This window comes from Echeneis naucrates, chromosome 18 (genome assembly GCF_900963305.1).
Source record: "Echeneis naucrates chromosome 18, fEcheNa1.1, whole genome shotgun sequence".
NCBI classification, from domain to species: domain Eukaryota; kingdom Metazoa; phylum Chordata; class Actinopteri; order Carangiformes; family Echeneidae; genus Echeneis; species Echeneis naucrates.
This window is the reverse complement of record NC_042528.1, coordinates 7,403,808-7,421,315: the sequence shown is the minus strand read 5'-3', so window position 1 is coordinate 7,421,315 and position 17,508 is coordinate 7,403,808. Positions and strand designations below refer to the sequence as shown.

At 39.8% G+C, this 17,508-nt stretch overlaps 1 protein-coding gene across 5 annotated transcripts in view; it reads left to right on the top strand.

Moving 5' to 3' along the window:
- kcnip4a (potassium voltage-gated channel interacting protein 4a) overlaps window positions 1–17,508 on the top strand; it is a 98,028-nt gene that overhangs the window by 72,051 nt on the left and 8,469 nt on the right. For 3 of the 5 annotated variants that reach the window (XM_029526116.1, XM_029526118.1, XM_029526119.1), the window contains exon 2: window positions 16,889–17,013. In XM_029526116.1, the coding sequence (XP_029381976.1) occupies window positions 16,889–17,013 (125 nt within the window). Of the gene's footprint in view, window positions 1–807; window positions 1,007–15,667; window positions 15,738–16,888; window positions 17,014–17,508 lie in introns of those variants that run through there. The other 2 variants (XM_029526117.1, XM_029526120.1) reach the window with 2 other exon arrangements.

Here is a 17,508-nt window from a genome sequence, read left to right as displayed (position 1 = left end):
TATTCTGTGTGGGATTCTTTTTCTCTCTTTGTTTCTTGTTCGGCAACTTCATTTCCCAGAGCTTGAAAACATTTTCATCATCATTTTCATTGTTTAGACAGAAACGCACACGGTGACTCAAAGCAGTCATGTTATTACCATCCTTTACCAGCGACACTCTCCGTCCTGTTTTGCATTTAAGAATGTGCGTTTCCATGTTTGCTGTTAATTTGAGCATGTAGAGCTCATGAAAGGCTCTGCATTTTCTTGCACCACACCTCCCCTTTTGCCTCTGTCTCTGCGCCCTACCACCACCACCACCACCACACACACACACACACATCCTCACCCTCCCCACTCCCTCACTCATATCCACTCCCTCTCATCTTCCCTCCCTTTACTTTGCAGTGAGGCAGTCACAGTGGCTGAAAGAGCTACAAACTATCTGACGAGATCAGAGTTTGCTCTCCCTGCTTTTCCACTGCTGTCACACGTTTGCTCATTTGGAAAGAAAGGAAAGTAAAAGAAGGAAGCACTGAGATCATCATGCTTGGACTGCTTTTTTTAAATTCTTGTTGACCCCTCGAGATCAGAGAGACCCTTCATGGCATCAAGCTCCTCACGAACCCGAGACCAGCTCTCACATTTCTGATTCTTAACCTTGCCCCATTTTTAACTCTTACCCTGACGGATTTGGGGAGTGAGCAGGCAGTAGACGGGTGCCTCCCGGCACCCGGCCCGTGTGTCTGGGCCGGCGTAGCACTGGAGTGGGTGCAGGGGAATTGGAGTGCAGGACCGGGTGGCAGCACTGGTCCTGGTCCTGGTCCTGGCGGCGGTCTTGAAGGCGAGGAGGCCGGCTCGGGCTCCGAGTTCGGGTCAGGGTATGGTGCCACGGAGTGGGCTGAGGGTGGAGCAATGCTAAATGCAATCTGGGAGACAGAGGGGCTGCAGACGGTGGGCATCGTGGTGCTGGTGTTTGCTTCAATCAAGCTGCTGCACTTGCTTGGGCTCATCAGCTTCTCGGAGGGTAAGACACAAATTAAGAAATGGGAAGACTGAGAAAGACAGAAATGAGCAGAAAAAGGAAAACATCAAGAAATCATATCGTTAAACAAAACTGCTTGCAAACAGATTTACAAAGTGTTGTGAAAATTGATGATTCATTGTCAATCTGTCATTTTCCCTCAATTTATAACAACTCAGTTACACTTAGGCCACCAGAAATAGACTTAAAGTTTTAGAAAACAGTAATTTGAAAACTTGACAAGTTTATTAAGGTCACCAGAGAAGCTTGACATGTGGCTGGAGGCAAGCTGAGTTTGAACGATTGAAACTCTTGACAGCCTGGTTGAGCTGGGAACTGAACTGGTTTATGGAGGAGATTCCCTTGTGAGCAGATGTGGATACACAAAACACAATAAAACTTCTTCATGTGTATGCATTTCACGGGAAATCAGATAATACTCTGCTAAGTAAGTGCGCAGAATGTGTCAGGCCTAAATAAACAGTTTGCTTTGGATGTCCTGCAGTTGTCTCATTAAATAACATAGAACAGCAGTGTGAGCTCAAATGAATCCCATTCATCAGACTGTTTAGTAAACACGCCTTATCTTCAAATTAGGATGATAATTCAAATGTCTCTAAAGCTGTATGTTAACAGGGACAATAAGAAAACTGAATCAAAGTAATCATGTGTAAAAGCAAGTAGCTGGAAAAAGCTGACCTGACCTGAGAGCAGTGTTTAGATTGAGCCTGGAGGTGTTCACGTCTGTGTACTGGCTGTGTAATTTCAAAGGCACGTGGGAGCAGTGTTTTCATTTGGGGGAACAGTGAACCTCAGGCTCAGCGTAACAGTTGGCACGCTTCGCTAGATGGCCGAGAGTTTCAACTTGCTTTCTCCCTGCACCGTGTCCAAAGCAGCTGATATAATATTGATTATTTTGTGATGATACAGATGTCAAATCTGGTGTGTTTGCCTCATTCATGTTATCTGTATTCCACAGATCCAGAGTGTAATTACCCAGAATATCTGATGTCTGAGTTTGTGGTACCTGTGAAACAGTCAATACTGTATTGATGGAGTGTGTGTTTTTTGTGGTGATGTTGAGCTGAAGAAGAAGATAGGCATGGCTGGCAGTAAAGACGAGGTTATTTGGAAATGGTTATTAATAGGTCTCAAAATCCTTTTTCACATTGCCAGAAAATGGCTTGAAAATGAATAACTGCAAAACACGTGTCTCAAAATATGTTAATATTGGTATTCTCAACTATTGGAACTGTTATTGGGATCTCAAACTCTATCTCCAGGTCTATGAGAAAATAAAAAATAAGCAGAATTCTGGAAGTAAGTACAAAAGCAGGTAGAACATTCGAGACAGGGCAGCAGCTAAAAATACTCCCCTATTTTAATTCTTAATCAATATGTTGATTATTTTCTTCTCACGTGATTTCCATGAAATTATATGAAGTAGTGGAAACATTCAGTTTTCCAAGGCTAGCGCATATGCATATATCAAAGACATTTATTTTAGTCTGACACAAGAGAAAGAAAAGCACCAAACTCACATTTAAGAAAACAAAACAAGGAAAAATGTTTTATTGAAATGATCAAATTAATTTCATTAGGCTTTAACTTTACTGCAGCTGCATCTAACTGTTCATCTCTTAATTTTTTTTTGATAAATCGTTTAACTTTTATAGTAGGAAAACAATACAGTTGAACCTATGGTTTCAGCTCCACAGAGAAAAGGGGAATCAACAGCATATAAGACTGTGATAATCAGGATGTTATTCCTTTAAAGTCATAGTCAAAACTGCCTAACCATTGCTTTATTTAAAAAAATAAAATAAACCTAACAGTCATATAGAATTACTTCGTTTAACTTTTTTTTTTTTTTTTTTTTTTTTTTTTTTTTACCCAATTATCTTTTTTGCAGCTGTAACTTCCTGTCATAGCTAAAAATGTGTTTTGTTTTTTTTTAAACCTTTTTTGCCTCAAGGGAAAGCTTTTGAGCGTGCACGCTTTGCTTAACATTCATATAGGCAGACGTGTTCACAGCTGGGAGCTGCCCACTACGATCTCATCCCTCTACTGCAGGCCACCTGAGCAGCTCCACTGGGAGAGGAACTGTAGACTCTGATCAGTCGTACTGCAAAGATTAGAAGGACTTCTACCCTGGAAAAATAGATTGTTAGCACCCTGTCGCTGCCGCTGGCACACTTGGAAAAATATAACAAGATCATTGCATCAGACTGTGCACAATTATGAGAGCAATGCGATGTGAATATGAGAAAGGCCTGGCAGGAAGAGTAGCCACGCTCAATGATGCATCTATTAGAGTGCAGTTGAACTGATGTCTGCATGTGTTCCTGCAGGTCTAGAATGAGTGTGGGCCAGGTATTTGACTTTCATTCTACATTTGGATTTAACGTTTAACTAATTTCATGTTTTATTTCTGCCATGCGCACATTGATCCTTTCGATACATGTAAATTTCGACTTGGACTCATACTACGTAGTCATTAGTGCAAAGTGCTGAGCAAAGCCTCACAGGGTACACACTAATCATCTGTCACCCAATGATAAATAATTCTCTGGTACAGCTGTGCACACTGCCAAGCCAATACCCCCTCATTTGCACACACACATACATTCACAAGTACACCATTAAGCCAACCAGGATAGAATGCCGTGTCAATTTGGACTCGCCATTTGCTATTATTGGGTGGGAGGACAGAGAGCGTCTCAGAGCTGATATTCATCTTATTCAACAATGGTCTCATGTTCTGTGTGTCCTTGATGGGGATTTATGGCCTGGAACGGACAGAGACTTAGTGTCAGCACAAACCTGCCCAGCTTTTCTCAGCCTGTTTTCACTTACTGGAAAATGTTGTGGTGTCTGTGAGGTGGTCACACTAGTTAGTGGATGAATACCTAAATTAAACCATGAAATTAGTCGATGCAGAGAAAAGTTATATGAAAGAAAATCAAAACTTTCCATCAGCATGTCGGTCACATTTATTTTGAAACAAGTTCATTTCCTGTGTTTTGGTTTGTTTTTTTTTCCATGTTTGTCGTGATTCATCAGTAATATAGATTTTATGATGTCAAAGGATTTTGTACATACCATTCCTTATGTGATCAGCAGATCTAGATGGAGAACAGATTGGCAGTTTGGTTAAATTTTCTCATCAGTTGGTTGTACCAACACTGAAATTTCTCAATAACTGCTGGATGGATGGCTAGAAAATTTTGTCTCCATATAGATGATCCTCAAAGAGCTAGGAATGTTGGTGTCTCTTTGAGTTTTCATTTAATCTTAATTTTGTGGATGTGTCACAATTCAGTGCAAATGTTGTCAAACTGACATGCTTACCTTAGCTGAAATTGTAAACACTGAATACATTCCACACTGATGTTAGCACTTTCTAGATATTTACATAAAGTTGTTGCACACGTGTAGCCTCTGAGAGTGGCGAGCCTAGTTTAATCAAGGTTAAAGCCAACACACTCTACTTAGTTTTAAGTGGTTAAGGTCGACCTGGGTCAAGTTTCACCCTGTTATTAGTGTCATGCAGCACTTGAAGAGACACAAGAGCAGCATGAATAAAAATAAGTCAAGTCTGAAACTGGTTGGAAATCTTTAAGTCTAAGACTTTGAACCAAAAAATACAAGCCTTTTGAATATTTCTGACACAAAATCGTAAATGACCTTTCTGCTGTGTTGTTGTGTGGCATTTAGTTGTGATGTAACAGACGTGGCTGTCATTGATAATCACATCAAGCAGGCCTACTGGTATGTGTTGGTGTCTAAAGCTGATTGTGTACTGTATGCTTTCATCGCCTGCACAGCCAATCTCTCTGCCACTTTAAGTTCGCCTGCTACCAGTTAGAGATTTGAAACACTGTAAAATACTTTAGCTTCTGTTTCATTTTGCTAAGTGCAGAAGTATACACATTTATTTTATGGTTGTCGTGTTAATGGAGCTTCATCTTTACTCGATTGTTTGCTTTGTTGAGTCACACATCCATTATCAAACTTGAGTCAGAAGTGTTTGCATTTTCTTAATTCATTCATTTCACATAATGCCATTGAAGATGCTTTCCAGCAGCTTCCATCATGGAAATAAAGCTCATTTCTCAAGCAAGCACTTGGATTTCAAAGATTAAAATATGAAAGCATTGACTGCAGTTACTGTGGGATATTGTGCCGACTTCTCCCTTACAAGATATAATCCTTCATCCACTTACCAATTAATCTAAAGGACAACAATCAACTACCCCAATTACCCTTCAGCTATTTTCGAGGATACCTATTTAGATTGGTGACATGATTGACTTAACCTTTGCCTGAGCATCCTAAGTTATTGGTCCCTCTGGTATCTTTAAGGAAAAAGGTGCACATCGGAGGAGCTCATTGGAAGTAAGAGGACTTGTCCTGTCTATTTCAATCAGGGGAGCAAGGACAAGTATCACTCAAGCAATCAATTTAGATGAAAACATCACAGGTAATAACCTCTGATAGGAGGAGAATGATTGATGCTCCTTAGCCGGGAACCTGATATAGATGATTTCAGTACTTAAAGGTTCCCTATGGAAGAGCCAGCTGGAGGCAGGCTGTATTTTTAAAGATGTATTTAATTATGACTGCTGTAATATAGCAGTCCAGGGACGCAGTATAATGTACAGTGTCCCTCAAGTACCGGCTTGTGATAGTCTGATGTTATTAATTGCTTGTTGAGTTTTGTGATTAAATAAAATCTCACACAGCAGTTTCCAAACGATCTTATTACTTATATATCATGAAATGAAAATAGTGCGTGGTCAAAGCTTAAGTGTTGTTATGAAAAAGCAAAAAAATCAAGTCCTTCATAAACCCACAGCGATCCCTAGAGCTTTGAAGCTGCATGTGTGGTATTTATTTTTAATCAAGGCCGGACACCAAATATGCTCATTCAGCATGTTAGTGACTTTAATTAGCCAACAGAATGAATAATCATGATGCCACATTAGTCCAGTTGCAATATTCTCCATAATTAAGCCAGGGATATAAGTTCTCATACATAATGCAGTCACTCCTTACCAACGGTATAGCTAAATGCAAATTCTCTCTTTTGACTGATTGAATATAAAGTTTCTGGTTAAAGGAAAGTGATGGAAATAGCCTCCGCACTTCACATTGGTGCAATACTTTAAAGAGAACTGGGACACAAAGTGCTGACTTTGCGTTTCGGTGAACCAATTTCATTGCTATTGACTTGAATAGTATATTGAAACTGTTTGCTGTACAGGGATAAGTTTTAATTTGCGCTGATAAAGTATCATACATCATCAGCTGTGGAGCAGGAAGAATGACACAATTTAATAACTTTAGCATGTGAAATAACAATGAAACTTTGCTAAAGAATACAACAATGATCATCTAACAAGCAAAGGATGCACAATAAATATCTGAATTAATAGGAAACGTGTCATAACTTGTGTGCTGTTGAGGGCCATAAATCATTGTCACCAAAACTGCTTCACAGTGACCTTTTCTCTACAATAGTGAGTAAAACCCCTATTGTCATGTGAATAATTAATAAGCAAAAAGATAATCTGCCCTTTGAGCCACTTGTGTTATACAGTACATGTTGTCATTCTAGCAAGGAGTGCGTCCACACTGATTTCATATTTTCCCAGTCTGGCTATCTTATTTTCCGTTCCTCCAAACTACAGTATGCATACAAAAATTAGATTTTAGTCTGAATGCTTAAAGATCTCAGACTCTGCAATTGAAATGCAGACACTGAATAGCTTGACATCATGTAATCCACAAATCAGTAAATGTTCTTCTTTTTCTCAGTGACTTGCAACATAAGTGCTGTTTTCCTGTCATAAAATCCTACTCCCGCCAAAATATTTTTATTTTTTTTATTTATTTTTTTGCAGGGAAAGCTCTGAATATGGGCTGAACTTCTTTCATTCTTCCACTTTGTAATATTTAAAACGATTTGAGTAGAAACGGCACAGCGCCTTTCTTTCCAATGCAGAGCAAGCAATTTTTTTGGATGTACTATTACTGAAACAATTCACAGAGACAAATGATTGCAATTAAAAGCATAGACCGCTCTTCCCCCCAGATTCCAATAAATGACTCTGCCTTCTGATGGTGTATCATTATGGCCAGTGTGAGAGTAAGTTGCCTCTCATAAAGAACCTTGGCATTCAGTCTCCAGTGCTCCAGTCAGTGCACTCACTTCCACTCAGTTCAGAACAGTAAAAGAAAGCGTTTTATCTGCCATATTAAGGCTGAAAAATTTGCTTCTTGATCCTAAAGAAACAAACATTTCGGAGAGTTACACGTCGGTGTGGCCATCAATAATTGAATAGATAACTGTATGCTGTCTTTTTTCGCAGAAAATTCATAACTGCACGTATCATTTTCACCTGCCAGTTCCTCATCTGAATTGTCCTCGATCTGAATCTTCTTCTCTTTTTGGGAAGTGGAAAAGCCCTAAAGTCCATTTCATTGCAGCCATATTGGCAAGTTGCACGGCTGCTCCCAGTTTTAGAATGTAGTAGCGCAGTCTCCAAAAATCATCACAAAATGTGACAAAATGATTGCAGTCTGGAGCCTCGGCTAACCTAAAGGCAATCATCGTCAAGGCCTCAACATGTTCTATTCTTTTTCTAGCGGGACACTTTTTATTTGGATCTGCCTTTCATTATTAGCAGTAAAGCACAAAACTTGTCCCAGGATAAGTAAACGCCTGTTTCACCAAAATGCAAATCAGTGTTTTTATTTGGGGCTGTTGCACACAGACTTACCAATCTGTGCCTTGGTTTGAAGTCTACATGCCTTCCTCACTTATTGCTTCTCAGTCCGTTTCACTGCCATTGCTTTGCCTCACATGAGAATCTAGAGGCTGTATTATTAAATAAGAGGGATGACACATTGCTCTCTCTGGCTCAAGTCGTATTTATATTCAGGCCCACCAAATAGGAATAAATGGCACATCTGTATCTGCCTCCCTCATCGTGTGTGCGATTTATCTGATTTAAAATGAGCCTTTCTCATTACACAGTAGGGACTGTGTTTGAATTACTTTTCTTTTATTGACTTGGATTTGCAGATCCAACAATCGCTGAAGCAGAATAGTAATCAGCCAAATGTCCACTGTTGGCAGCTCTGATACTCTGGATGCAGTAGAAAATATTTTGTGCTACATAAGGGAATTTATTACACCTCAGGAAAGGCAAAGTCAGCCTTTGCACAGGAGCTGGATCGTTTGTCTCCTGTCTTCTGGTAAATCTGGATATGCAGGGTTTATATTTGCTGTTGCACTTCCACTCACCCTTAACCACAGTTCATTCATTGATGTCTATCAGAATTTTTGTCCTGAGAGAGAGCACAGACACCCATGTGCCTGTTCCAATACACGTCATAGCACCGTCTGACTGTAAGTTTGGGGTGATCAACCAGATAACCGACAAATACGATACAATTCATGAAAATAAAAAAAAATTAAAAAAAATTTCACTTACAGTGATTCTGATGAGAAATGCTTCAACACAGAGGCCAGATGGATGCTAGAACCCCCCCCCCACTCCACCAGCACCACTGAAACCTGAGACTAAAGCTGCTGCACTTGCAATATTATGCACTCTCTCCCAGTTCACACAAAGTTGCAGAGTTTGTGAATCTGAAATTGCTCGTTTCAGTGAAGTACAAGTGAAGCAATTTCCTGAGCTATTTGGATGGTCTTAAACTTCAACTAATTCAGCTTATTTACAGCGTGTAGTCTGAAAGGCTGAGACTACTTTCCTATTGATTTGAAAGTGGTCTCAGCCTTTTAAACTTTTCTGAGCCTTTCTACTGAACTGCAGTATTTCCAACAGAATTTGACATTTGCACCCAGAAGTAAGTGATAAATCAAAATAGCAACACAACACTTTCCACGATTAGGCATTCTGCTGGGTGATCAGCAGGTCAGTTTCAAAGTCCTCTGGTCTGTTTTATAGGTGGGAATCCTGTCTGCATAAATAAACTCCACTGCTGGCCAGGCCTCCAGACACTACTCATCTGCGTCCATGTCCTCTGTCTTGCTGGGTGTAATTTCAGCTAATTGGTAGCTGCCACATTTATCCTTGTTTTGCTCCAAAACAACATGCAGCCTTGGAACTTGTGAAACTCAAACGAGGTGTTAAACTGAACCTTCTGTTTTTTACACAATAAATATTCAGTGTAATAGTATTGTCCTAGCCTAAGGCTCTTTTGCTGATTGGATTTAGATTTAATTTGGCCAAAAGTCTTTGGCTGACCATATGACAATATGACCTTCTGCAAAAAAAAAAAAAAAAAAAAATGTTTTTCACTGTTGATAATACTGAGTTGACCTTTAGAGAGATGTGAGAGTTTATATCCATAAGCAAGAAGGGTATTGACCTGTCAGCATGTGGCAAATCATTAGCTTTGATTTAATTATTAGGCAATTAAGAGGGTTATTGTGTTTTTAATTTTTGTTTTTTAAAGCTATTATTATTCATTTTGATTGAGTATTATTTTGATAGAGTACTGCTTTTGCAGTAGAAAGGGCAAATATTTGCGTTGCAGGTGAATGTGCTATGAGTTGATCGAATAAGGTTAAAACGTATCTGAGGTTGTTTTTTATTAGTCTATCAAGCAGTCTCTGCTGTTGCAATGGTATTCAGTGTTTGGGTTTAATGTAAATCTCTTGTGACAGAGCAGGAAATTCTGCAATTCTAACTTTGATACCATCTGTGTTGAGATCTGCAGGAGACAGATTAAGGTATTAAGAGATCAATACCTGGGAACTGCTGTCTTTGATGTCTAGTGTGAGGACAGCCATCGTGTCAGAATGTTCCAACTACAGCAGTTTGTTAGTCAGAAGTCAGAAAGAGGTGCTGAGGAAGTGGAGATGTCACATCACAAACAAAGTTATCCAAAAAAGTTTTTTTAGTGTCCTGTGATTTAATTTAATTTATTTTTCTGTTTGTTTGTTTGTTTCATAATACATTCATTCTAAGTAATGCAAATACAGACGATGTCCTGTGTGGATAATATGTTCTGAACACATGTCCCGCTGAGTCACTAACTCCGTAATATAATCAGTGCCAGAGTAGCAGTTCTCTGCAGTGATGAATCACTTCTCATCAAAGAGCAACTTTGAAGTGAGACAAGCGTTGATGCAGACAAACGGGAGGTCAGCACTCATGTCCACTGCCATTTTAAATCACTCTCATATGGGATGGGAAATGACTGCTGATTATAATATGCCTTAAGTTATGATGAAATCATTCCCTTTTTAATCTCCCTGAGATGATTAAATTGGAATATAATTTTAAAGCCTGAAAGTAACTGTGATTTCTAAATAATGCTGCTTTTGTCAACCCTACCTGACTAATATTGACACAGTTTCCCTTACATGGGCAGCAGTACAGTGCACACAGCAGCCATGTGATGAACTGGATACCCTTAGTTTGGTGTTTGATTGCTCTGTGTTGTATTGCCAAGACTTAGAAGAGCCCATATTAGGAGTGAGCTCAGCTTGAGATAAGATCAGAGTTAAGTTGGGTTCAGGTGTTTGTTCGGATATCTTGTTGTCAACTTTTGGAGCTCACTGTAGTTGTGTCAGGTTAAGTGAAGAAATCTCATTATGTCAGGTTGATTTGACAGGCAGGGACGTTCTTATCAGCCCCAAATCCTAGTCGAGCAAGACATGTTATCAGTGAAATCAGCGATTTCCTGCCTAGAGGAGAACAGTTTTGTGACACCAGCAGCAGCCGCAACAAATTTGGGCCAGATATGTGATACCACCACAAGAATGATCAAACAGTGATGACACTGAAAAGTTACCTCCAGTCCTGAAAATATTCTTACTACGGGTCTACATGCTGAGCCTGACGTAACAGTCTTGACAATATACTTCCCTGGAAAATAAGTGACATAGGCTGAACTTGTTTCGACGTTTGTGGTGGATAAGTATTTAAGACCAAACTGTAAATCTGTTGCAGAGTTTGAATTTTTATCACAAAGAATAGCAGTGTTGTGAATTTCAATCAAAGGATTTATGTTGTCCATCCTCCAGTTATTTTGTATTGTTTTCTCCAAGAGCTAGCTTTAAACATCGAATGTAAGGAACAGTTTTAGGCATACGAGTGGCACAACATGTGGGGTTATTGCAGATATGTTGCCAACTCAAACTAAATTTTACCATTTACATTGGCATGCTGTTTGCCAATATACAAACTCACAGAGCTACTTCCTCAAGTGAGAGAATAAATGTTTAGTGTCAGGTTCAGTTTTAGTCTCAGTAATGTTAAATGCTATTAACAAATGTTAGCGAGCTAATATAACTGTAGAGTAAGTCTGATGGTTTAAATGTTTAATGGTTTAAATTAAAGTTTCAATTGTTTCTTACGGAACATGTCATGCCACATTTAGGAAATTTGGTGATCAAATTGAGCTCCTATTTCCATTTGCAATTACTTTGTAGCGTTTGAATGATGATAAGAACAAGAAGCGGGTCGATAATGGTGTCAATTGTGGCATGGAAAAATGTGGAATAATGGGAGGAGACGTGGGTAATGTCTTCAAAACAAAAATACAGTGCTTTAGCTTTTCCATTATTTAAAGGGGTTTTCATATGACCAGTGTGGAAAAATGCCTTTCTATTCATTGCGTCAAAGGAAGCCCAGGGAAGTCATTTAGTCACATTCAATTAGTCTAATTTGGCCACTAACTGTAACTCAGAGCTGCTGTCCAAGTGTGGTCAAAGATCTTCAAAGCACTGTTCAGGCTCCATTGGCTCACACGCTGACTGATGCTCCCTGTAACACTATCATGTAAACTGTAAGATAAGTAATGCTCCACTGGATTCATGGCCTACTTTTGTGAGCCCCGCCTCTTTGGCGCCACGGTGCTAAAGGGACAGAGAGGATCTAAATTGTGTGAGTTACGACCTCATCTCAGGCGCACACACAGTAACACACACGGTCGCTCACGAGAAAGGATCATGGTGCTTGTTTCATACGCACGGATGTAACTAATATTTTATTAGCGGATTTATAATCGCGGAGAGCAAAGGCTTTTAACAATTCAGTAAAAGACAGAAGAAGTACAATACTGAGTCTGATGAGGACCATCGGTGCCTGAAACTAGAGATTCTATCAGTCAGTTTCACACAGATTATATCTTTTCCCAAACATTCCATTAAGATCTCTTTAATTATTTTTTTTTTAATCTTAAAAAATGTACAAGGCTTTCATGCTTAATGTATTAAATGAATCCCTTCCCTGTGATCCCCCAGGCCATCATTTGCCTTTACGTGCGCCCTCATAACACAACAAAGAGCAAACTCAGCAGCACCGAACAGGTTTTGATTTTACGCAGCCATCCGTGGTTAGCTGGAGACATTTTAGTTTGTATGTGATATAGATTTGTCAAATATTTATTATCCATTCATGGATCCAGCTGGTTGAGGTCAAGTGAGGTTTCACCCTGGAGCTTGACTTTACCTTTTAGATAAATGACTCCCCAATCACTGCCTGTGAGGGAGCGTTGAACTGTGATTGAACAGTACAGACTCATATTGAAGATAAATATTCTCATACTCAAGGTTTTAGTATTTCTGTTGTTGTCAGCTCATTGATAAATAAGATACTGCGTGGTCTATGCTTTACTGTATGGCAAACAATTTTGTTATTGTAGTCTACAAAGCTTCTGCATTATGCCCCATGGTGATAGTGGATTTTATATATATTTTATATTCTTGTGGGGCATTTTCTTTGTTTATATCCCTCAGAGAACATTCAGTTATATCGCATTGCTGCTGGGCAAAGGGCAGTTATGTTCCTCAAAGGTTAAGGAGTCAAACAACTACATATCAGATCAGCTGTTCCATCATCAACAGCCTCCCATTTTAGAAGCTCTCACTCAGCAAGCTTTCTTTTTTCTGAGGAAGGCAAAAGTATGGCATGACAATGTGAATGTGTGCACGCAATGATCAGTGGTGAATGTTCAAGATGTTGAAGAATTCTCTTGCTACATGTTCTTGATTCTTCAGGACAACAATGCCCGTTCATGCTTTTCAACAAATTTGTAAGAAAGGATGCAGCCCCAGTGAAGGACTAAACTCTGTCTGTGTGTTAGGACACAGTGGCACAGCAGATGCGGCTTTCCACGTTATACATATACCCAAGCATCAGATCCATTTTGTCAATAAACTGAAAGGGCAAACATTAATCAGACAGCCATGACTGCATGCTCTTTTCCTGCCCAATTAAGAGCTGTGTCACTCATGCGGTTTTATCCACTTTAGAGATCATTTCTATTGCCTGCATGTTGGTTCAGCTTTCAGTTCTATTAAGTGACAGTACAGATCATCTGATTTTACTTATTCTGTTATAGAGTTTGCACTGCATCCTGAGCTCAATGTCCAGGTACTGAAGAATGTACTGAAGCCTGTCCTTGAGCCACAAAGGCTGTCCCTGTATCATACAGTAATGCCTCCAAGTACAGCCAGCTTTCTGTCAGGACCAATATATCTTGGTAACAAAATCAACATCTGTCTAGTTCAACCTCAGCAAGAGCACTCAGACGTCTCCCCACAGGAAAGAAGGTGTGTGTCAGGGAGGTAACAAGAATAGATGAGGACTTCAATGATCCTCTTTATCCTCTAAATCTCAGAGTTATTGTGTCATTATAGAGGGTCATGTGAACTGTCCTTAAGCTGCCAGCGAGACTGTCAACAGTGTCTTTTATAGCTCACAAATTTGCTGTGCACCATGATGTTGGTCATTGTATACACTTGTGCCAGTTCTGAGCCAAGAGCTTTTAACCATCTGTTCTTTGTCTGCATAGATTTGAAATCTAAACACTGAGAGGATGAAAAGGCCAATGCCAAAGTAGATTTTGACCTTGAATCTTTTCAAGAATCTTTTCTTCGACTGTTTTCTGAAAAATCATTTGGCAAGAAATCATGCTTTAGGCTCATAGTGGTCAAACTGCCTCAAACAAAGCCTCCGCTTCAAACCGAGCACTTTCATTTTGTCACGTCTGACCAGAACGATAAATCATGTCTAAAGCAGACATAAGAATTTACAGCTCATGACGTGTATCAACAGTTGGACAGGAAAAATTTTAGATACATGAAAAGCACTTAAAACGACAATATGGCCTCTTGATTTTGGTGCTGATTAGCAAATATTACAATGCTCACAAAACAATAGTGGAAGATAGTGAACATGATAAAAAATGTCAAAGAAATGTTTATCTGTAGGTGAATAACATACTCACACTAGCCTTTAGCTCTCTTTTTGTAGATGTCTTTACTCTAAATTATTGTTCCCTCCTTTTTTGCAGTCTTGTTACTTCCCTGACTGAATGCATGAGCTCAGTCTTCCCACTTTAATAAACTTCCATATACACAAATGTATAAGAATTTTAATTTGATATTAAATCATATAGTAATAATCATAAGTTTTGGAATTGATTTTGCAAATGTCTCTGGACTTCCATTGCGATCACCTTCTTAAACTGACCCACTCCCACAACACAACAGCGTTTTCCAGGTATCGTTTATCTCACTGAGCTGTTTTTCTCTCACAGCAAATTTCCTGCTGGCCCTACACGACGTAGCCAAACTAGGTAACAGATTTATGAGGCTTTTTACGGCCTCTATTCCATGATGTAATTGTAACCTTTTTAGCCCAGTTTATTGAAGCCTTATAACTCAAGCAATTCTGTGTATTTCAGTGGTTGTAAACATGTCTTGAGCTCCAGCTCTGCTCTCACTGTTACCAGCAATCACAGACTTGAAATTAACAGAGTGTTGCTGTGATTGACAAATGGTTTTAAACACTCGAGGGCTCATCTGAGTGCCTGCAGCTACCATCAAGCTTCACACAAAGTTTTTTCAGAATTGCCTTAAGCAAGAGGGGAAATGGACTGCTTTTAGGCAATGGCTCCAGAGTTGATACTTGGAGAAGTTCCTGTTCAGACGCTGTGCTACACATAAGAGAGTTATTTGAGAATAGTAACCCTCAATTCAAACATTTATTTCAACAGGCCACCTTAATGACAGGAGAACATGCTCTTTTGTCGAGCACTTTATTTGACTGTGTGAAAAGAGCTGACACCTGATATGAGGTTGAATTACGACCTGTTGTGAGGTCACAGGCATCATATCACAGCCTGTCTGTTAAAGTGACCTACACTCTGCTCAAAGGCTTGTTAATAAGTCATGCGACCTATTGCACCTCTTTTATGACTTGATGCATGCTAACAACCTGAATCAAGGGGGAACCTATAAACCTTGCTAAATATCAAATTTGTCATAGTGAGCTTGTACGGCCAGTAGGCTGATTTTATCATTTAGCTCCTATCAATAGGTGCCTGTGTGGAGGTTCACAGATCTGCTTGCATCACTGCGAAGACTGCCGGAAGGTAGCTGAAGTAGTTTAATCTGGTGCAGAGTTTACTTGTATAATGCCTAGGGTTTCTAAGGGCTTCACGGTGAAATTTAAAACGTTAAATTCAAAATTCAGTGTTGTTGTCCTGTAGAACCAGCCATCAAAGGTGGCCTCTTGCACGCTCAATCTTCCCAGAATGCACTCAGGCTGTTAGTTGCGTGGGTAAGACCTAATGCTTTATTTCCCAGGTTACCCACAGATTGTCCACAAGCGCGGGGTGAGAGCTCGACTCATGAGGCTCTTTCCATGCTCCACAGCCAAAAAGTCAACCTCCAGTAATCAAAGCAAGTGGCGCTTCCAAGGCTCTCTCACTCTCTCTCTGTCTCTCTCCATCTCTCTCTCTCTCTCAGATGATTTTTTTCTGTTTGTTATCCAAGATGCTTTTCCTTTCTGTGGCTTCTCCTGGTAAGGGGCAAACACTCAGTGTGGGTTTTAGACACACATGGTTGCACAAGCTGACGTCCAGCATCAACAGACATTTCTAGAAATTGCTTCATTTGAAATTTACATAGAGCATTTTGCTCTTGTAGTTGTAGAAGTAAACAGATGCTTTTTGAATATGTGACAGTGTGTCTCATTTGACAAATATTAGTCTTGGTTTTGTCCACTAGCATAGCCTGTTAAAATGTGACTTCATGACTGTTGTCACAACTAATTATATTTTAACATTGCATAATATTTCCAACACATTTGTTTGGTGGGTTGGTTAAACAAAGCAGTTAAACCTAAATTTTCTCTTTGCAAAGCTATTATTAGGCAATTTCTGGACTAGTTTGACAATGAAACCCAAAAGAGGTGTGCACATTCCAAACATCACCTACCACCTAGCTCCATGGCAGAGGGTTAAATGTGGTCTTTTATAAAATGTAGTCTTTTGACTAAGGACCACAATTAGACCCTTGGAACTAATGAGGCATTTAGACACTGTGTCAGACTTCAGGTCTACAAGACAAGTGAAACGCTGTGCTGCAAGGACATTGCAGCATGTGAAAGGGCCTAGACAGCATCTGCCATCATTACAGCCCCATTAAAAGTTTCACAGGGTTCAGCTGCTGTCCTTCATGAAGAAGCTCTCTGCCACAAGTACTTTGTTCTGCAGGGTCAATAATACTAATTACCTCGACTGACGTATTTAGTGTAGACGATATCTTTCTGATTTTTGTTGGATTTGGAAATAGAAGGATGTGATATAATATAGATAAAAGGGGCCTCATTTTAATGTATTTTCCTTATCGAGAAGGTTACCCAGAATTTGGCACTGTCATGCCAAAGTGTGGCATTTAGGAGAGGATTTGTTGTCCAGGTTTGTTTTTTTTTTAGCTCCCTGTGATATTTGTGGCTCTAACAGAATATTTCAAATCTAGCCATAGAAATGTTAATCAGCAAAGACTCCGAGCATCTGTTTACATCTGACGTTCCTCCTCCTCCTCTCCAGACAGCGTTGAAGATGAGCTTGAACTGTCTGCAGTCCGTCATCGCCCTGAGGGTCTGGAACAGCTTGAAGCCCAGACACGTTTCTCCCGCAAGGAGCTGCAGATCCTTTACCGTGGCTTCAAGAACGTAAGTGAGCGGGCCACTTTGCAGCCCTGGCACCATATATAACGTAGAGCTGTGTGGTCTTTCTTCTTGTCTGGACACTTCTCTTCATCGAACAACAAAAATGTTTTGCTTTAATTCTGTTTTGATTTATTCTTTTACAACCTTCTGTAGTTCTGTAGTCTCCTCTTCTGCTTTTTAACACTGATCAGCTCCACTCGGCTGACAACAACAAGGATGATGATTTTTTTCTTGCTGATTTATGTGCATCTTGCATTAAATTTTATCAACTGGCTTTTTGCTTACTAGGGAAAATTGGAAATTCAGGATATTGTTCATTGTGCCAGGGATAATTAGGTCACACCTTGAACCTACACAGAAAAGCTGATGAGCTATTCAGTTCATTCTCCTCGAGAGCAGCCCGCATAAAGCCACCTGACTTCTTTGTCACATCTCGTGTGAGGCTTAATGAGATGACCCAGAATTAACTCAACCCAAATTGTCTGGCAATGAAAGAGA